At 40.3% G+C, this 6254-nt stretch overlaps 1 protein-coding gene across 1 annotated transcript in view; it reads left to right on the top strand.

Annotated features, from left to right (window-relative positions):
• Positions 1-6254, top strand: part of SMARCC1 (SWI/SNF related, matrix associated, actin dependent regulator of chromatin, subfamily c, member 1) — a 193094-nt gene that overhangs the window by 60792 nt on the left and 126048 nt on the right. The window contains exons 7-8 of the mRNA XM_012638213.1: positions 2440-2509; positions 5781-5856. Coding sequence (XP_012493667.1) covers positions 2440-2509; positions 5781-5856 — 146 coding nt within the window. The remainder of the gene's footprint in view (positions 1-2439; positions 2510-5780; positions 5857-6254) is intronic.

The raw sequence follows: 6254 nt of genomic DNA, 5'->3' as shown, positions 1-6254 counted from the left end.
CACAACCTATTCCTGTAGGATTTCTATATGATAAGCCAAATTATATCAAAATTTCAGTGGCTAATTATCTCCTACTGAGTATTTTGTCCTGACTAGCAATGCACAGTTGTGGTACAAGTCAGTATCAAAAAAACAGACAAGGCCAGGTGGGGTGGCTCACACCTATAATCCTAGCACTCTGGGAGGCCAAGGTGGGAGGGTCGCTTGAAGTCAGGAGTTCAAGACTAGCCTGAGCAAGAGCGAGACCCCGTCTCTACTAAAAATAAAAAAGAAATTAGCCAGACAACTAAAAAAATAGGAAAAATTAGCTGGGTATGGTGGCACATGCTGTAGTCCCAGCTACTTGGGAGGCTGAGGCGGGAGTATAGTTTGAGCCCAGGAGTTCAAGGCTACAGTGAGCTGTGATTGTGCTACTCCACTCCGTCCTGGGTGACAGAGCAAGACCCTGTGGTTTCTGTATATGTGTGCACGCCCACACACGATAGTGAGAATGCTCAGCAATGTCAGAAATGGTTCTTAGAAGAGAGTAGTAAGGTTATTAAAGCTTGATGCAGTGGCATGTGCCTGTATTCCCACCTACCCTGGAGGCTAAATTGGGAGGATTGCCTGAAGCCAGGACTTTGAGGTTGTAGTGGGGTGTGATGAATGTACCTGGGAATAGCCACTGCACCCCAGCTTGGGGAACACAGTAAGATGCTATCTCTTTAAAAAAAAAAAAAAAAAAAAAAAGAGAAAGATATTAATTAGAAGAAGAGTAAAACAGCCTAAACCTAATTCAGCCTCCAGAGTAACTGGGACCATAGGAGTGAACATCCGTGCCTGGCTGTTTTTTAATTTTTGTGAAGACGGCGTGTTGCTCTATTGCTCAGACTGGTCTTTTTTTTTTGAGATGGAGTCTCACTCTCTTGCCTAGGCTAGAGTGCTATGGTGTCAGCCTCGCTCATAGCAATCTCAAACTCCTGGGCTCAAGCAATCCTCCTGCCTCAGGCCCCCGGGTAGCTGAGACTACAGGCATGCGCCACCATGCCCAGCTAATTTTTTCTGTTTTTAGTTGTTTGGCTAATTTCTTTCTATTTTTAGTAGAGATGGGGGTCTCGCTGTTGCTCAGGTGGGGGTCTTGAACTCCTGAGCTCAAGCTATCCTCCCACCTCGGCCTCCCAGAGTGCTAGGATTATACAGGCATGAGCCACTGGTCTTGAATCCCTGTATTCAAGCAGTCCTTCTGCCTTGGCCTTCCAGAGTGCTAGGATTGCAGGCATGAGCCATCATGCTTAGCCTTATTATTTTTTTTATTGATATACAATTGCTCCTATTTTGGGTGGGGGGTGGGTATGTGTGATATTTTGATTCATGTGTAGTGATCAAACGAGGGTTTTGGGGATATCCATCACCTCAAACATTTTATTTTAGAAACATTTAAATTTTTCTTTTGTACCTATTTTAAATTATACAGTAAATTATTGTTATTATATTAACTGTATATTCTTATTATCTGTATTCTTGTTGCTCTGGCATTTTGAGGCCTGCAGAGATATTTCCCTTTTGAGGGTTAGCTAATTCCTAACGATACTGACTTACCCAGGAGCATATCTTTCATAATTATACCAAGCACTTTGAGGATATAACCTCAACCATCTTTTTATCTAACTCTCGTACACCAAACCAATATTTCCACTTTCCTGAATCATCCCAAGGACAGATACCAGGGAATTAGATACAACATCTAAACCCCAGTGTCCCCTGGAATTATGCAACGTAGCCCATCCTATACTGTTACTCTGCCCTATGTTGCCTTTCCTGTGGGAACCCCAGTAAAGGCTTTGGCCTAAGTCTCTCCTCATGCCTGTCTTCTGCCTCCTGGCTATTCTGATGTTTCTCCTGTGGCCCTGCGTGGTGTGGTGTTTTTCCTGCTCTTGGGAAATATAAGCAATAATAAATTCTTCTGTCAATGGCATTGGCCTTTCTCTGTTGTCACTTAGTCATACCTCTGTAAATTAAATCCTAAGTGTAAATTTAGTATGTGTAGGAAGAATGTAAGTTTACATCTCTTATACTGTCAGTTATTTCTGGTGTTGGGAAATTTACCAAACAATCAGTGACAAAATTTTTTTCTGTCAACATCAGCTGTAATTAGGATGAATATCCTTTTTTCTTTCCCTTATGAAGATGAACAGTCTGGCCAGGTATGGTGGCTCATGCCTGTAATCCTGGCACTTTGGGAGGCTGAGGTGGGAGGACCATTTGAGGCCCAGAGTTCAAGACCAGCCTGAGTAACATAGCGAGATCCCATTTAAAAAAAGCCAAAAAAATTAGCTGGGCATGGTGGTGCACAACTGTGTGTATATGTGTATATATGTATATTTTGTAATATATCTATATAAATAGTATTTATAAATAAATTTAGTTTGACTAAAGTTTTTTTTCCTTTTTCCTTTTCAGAAGAATGGTTGAGACCAGTGATGAGAAAAGACAAGCAGGTGTTAGTGCACTGGGGCTTTTACCCAGACAGGTAATGTAGATACATTATGAGATCTGGTATGATGATTTTTGTCAAAGCATATCTCTCTTATTTACATATAGTTTTATTTTCTGAGTAGTGACAACTTTGTTGATTTATTTAGTTGTTGTTCTTTTTTATTTTTATTTTTTTTGAGACAGAGTCTCACTCTGTTGCCCTGGCTAGAGTGCCGTGGCATCAGCCTAGTCGCAGCAACGTCAGACTCCTGGGCTCAAGAGATCCTCCTGCCTCAGCCTCCCAATTAGCTGGGACTATAGGCATGCGTCACCATGCCTGGCTAATTTTTTCTATATATATTTTTAGCTGTCCAGTTAATTTCTTTCTATTTTTTTGGTAGAGACGGGGTCTTGCTCTTGCTCAGGCTGGTCTTGAGCTCCTGAGCTCAAACGATCCACCTGCCTCGGCCTCCCAGAGTGCTAGGATTACAGGCGTGAGCCACCACATCCAGCCAGTCATTGTTCTTTATTGAGTTTTTTCTTTCATTTTTTAGTGATGAGGTCTCTGTTCTGCTAAGGCTTAAGAGCAGTGGTGTGATCATAACTCACTGCAGCCTTGGACTCCTGTGCTAAAGTGATTTTCTTCCTGCCTCAGTCTCCTGAGTAGCTGGGACTACAGCTGAATGCCACCATACCTGGCTAATGTAAAAAAAATTTTTTTTTATCAGGACAGGGTCTCAAAATGTTGTGCAGCATTCCCACCTCAGCCTCGTAAAATGATAGGATTACAGGTGTGAGCCACCACACCCAGCCTATACTGTCTTTTTATACAGATTGAGTCAATTACAACTACATTAAGTCAGCTTTATAATCAGCTTGTTCTAAATCATAATTGACAACTTTAAATCAAATTAACTCAAGTGATTCTGCTGCCTCAGCCCCCTGAATAGCTGAGACTACAGGTGTTCACCACCGTGCTCAGCTTACATATTTTTGAGACAGAGTCTTGCTCTGTTCCTCAGGCTAGAGTGCAGTGGCATCATCATAGCCCACTCCAACGTTGAACTCCTGGGCTCAAGTGATTCTTCTACCTCAGCCTCTCGGGTAGCTAGGACTGTAGGCATGTGCCGCCACAGCTGGCTCATTTTTAAATTTTTTTTATAGAGATGAGGTCTCAGTATGTTGCTCAGGCTGGCAGCTTACTTTTTAAATAGTAACATTTGAATAAGTGCTTTCTATAAAGCTCTCTGGTCTTAAGGCTTCAAGTCCGTAACCTTTCAATGTTACAAGAACTATTCATGGGAAAGCAGTTTGCCCTTTGAAAGACTTAGACGGAAACTCAAATTTATGATGATAAGCTACATGTATAGGGGTGATAGAACTTTTATAACATACTATAAGATATAGTAGCCTGATCACTAAACTTTACCTTATGTATCAAATAAGATGTAGTAGCTGGCTCAGGTCTTCTCAAGGAGCTTTGTTCACCTTTAAAAATTAACTATGGCCTGTACACTGACTTGTGCTTACGTTTTCTAATTAAGACTGGAAGAATATAAGGATATCATTTTTTTTCATTATTATAATTTTTACTTGGTATACTTAATTAATTGGAAAAGGATCTATTTTTCTGACTCATGTTTTAGTGTCCTAGAAACCTTACCAGAGTGCTATAATAGATACAGAGTTGTTCTGGTTTCACATGCTTTTTTTTTTTTTTTTTTTTTTTTTTTTTGAGACAGAGTCTCACTCTGTTGCCCTGGCTAGAGTGAGTGCCGTGGCGTCAGCCTAGCTCACAGCAACCTCAAACTCCTGGGCTTAAGCGATCCTACTGCCTCAGCCTCCCGAGTAGCTGGGACTACAGGCATGCGCCACCATGCCCGGCTAATTTTTTCTATATATTTTTAGTTGTCCGATTAATTTCTTTCTATTTTTAGTAGAGACGGGGTCTCGCTCTTGCTCAGGCTGGTCTCGAACTCCTGAGCTCAAACAATCCACCCACCTTGGCCTCCCAGAGAGCTAGGATTACAGGCGTGAGCCACCATGCCTGGCCTGGTTTCACATGCTTTTGAACTGACTTCTGAGTAGTGGCTAAAGGAAGCCAATACTTTTTATATTTTCATTTCATTTACATGTTACTTGGTTTTATAATAATGTCTTGGTCAGTATGTTGACATTAAGAAGATTTTCATTTGGTAGGCAGTTTTGTGCTTATTTCAACATTGTGTTGGGGTAGGTGAAGTGATTTATATCAGTGAGTTGGAGCTCATTGGTAAGAGGGTCTTTGAGCAAAAAGAGGTGAAGAAATGAGGAAGTGAGCTATGCGGATATCTAGGCAGTGGGAAGCAGTATGTGTAAAGTATATGCAGGCTCAGTGGCACATGTAGGAATATTGTCAGTATTGTCTGTGTGGCTCAAGTATAACATGAGTAAAGAGTGAAGACAGGGGATAGGGTCAGATTTGTAGTCATAGGACCAGATCTTAACACCTTGTCGAGCCACTGTTAGGATTTTGATTTTCTCTCTGATTAGCTGGGGGCTTTTAGAAGATTTTAAGCAGTGGAGTGATGTGGCCCAACTTAGTTATCAAAAAGATCACTCTGGTTGCCGTTTGATTATGGAATGTGCTTGAAAGTGACATCACGGATGTTTCCAAGGATTTTGGCCTGAAGAGCTGGAAAGATGGAGTTGTCATTTACTGAAATGGGAACGATTGGCTAGAGTACATTGTTGGGTCTGGGGTAGCATTGCAAGTTTTGGTTTGAGTATTGGTTTGGAATGCTTGTTGGATGTTCAAGAGGAGATGTGGAATTGGCTGTTGGATTTGAGTTCAGAATTCAGAGAAGAGGACAGATAAAAAATTTGAAGTCGTCAGTATATATTTGAAGTCATAGACATGAACGAAATCACTGAGAGAAGAAGATTTTTACAAAATCTGAGCTCTGGGTCCTTTGAATGTTTGAAGATGTTTGGCACAAAGACTAGAAACTGACAACAAAGACTGAAGAAAGACTAGTGACGAGAAGGAATACCAGGAGATAGTACTGTTGCAGAGGCCAAGTAAGGGAAATGCTTTTAGGAAAGAGCAATCAGCTGTTTAAAATTCTCTGGACTGAGGCTTGAACTTTGGGTTTAGCGATATGAAGGTTACTGGTGACTTCTACAGAGGGATTTTTTTTTGACAGAGTGGTAAAGACAAAAGTGTCTGATAACTTGATATTACTGGGTCCTAATAGTATTTGTAAAATGTATTGTTACTGTTTGTAAAAGTCTTTATAATGAATGAACTTTGATTCTGCTTTTAATTTTTTCCATTTCATTCATAGTTATGATACTTGGGTCCATAGTAATGATGTTGATGCTGAAATTGAAGATCCACCAATTCCAGAAAAACCATGGAAGGTGAATGATATTTTAAAAAAATTATTCTTATGTAATGTATTAGCTCTTCTCAGCTTTAAAACGGCCTTTTTAAGGAGCTACAGAATGGTGATTTCCCTTTCTCATCATTCATGTAAGAGATCCACAGCTATGAAGACCTTGTTATGTAGGTCTTAGACGAAATAAATGTCTGCAGTGATGTTTGAGGAAAATCCAAAGCCAAGTTGGATTGTGGTTTGAGATAGCTGAGAGAAGAGTGTGAGTAGTAGAGTTTAACATTATTGATGATGTCATTTAGGAAGCCTGGAAGCAATGTCTGCATAAGTTTCTATATGATACAGACTTATTTTATTAATCATTTTTATTATAATAGGAGTCGAGTTTATGCAATGACTTCTTTTTCAACTTTTTTTTTTTTT

The sequence above is a fragment of the Propithecus coquereli genome, unplaced genomic scaffold, assembly GCF_000956105.1.
Source record: "Propithecus coquereli isolate 6110/MARCELLA unplaced genomic scaffold, Pcoq_1.0 Scaffold1, whole genome shotgun sequence".
In the NCBI taxonomy this organism is placed as follows: Eukaryota; Metazoa; Chordata; class Mammalia; order Primates; family Indriidae; genus Propithecus; species Propithecus coquereli.
Note: the sequence above shows the minus strand (reverse complement) of the source record. Positions and strands in the feature narration are given on the sequence as shown.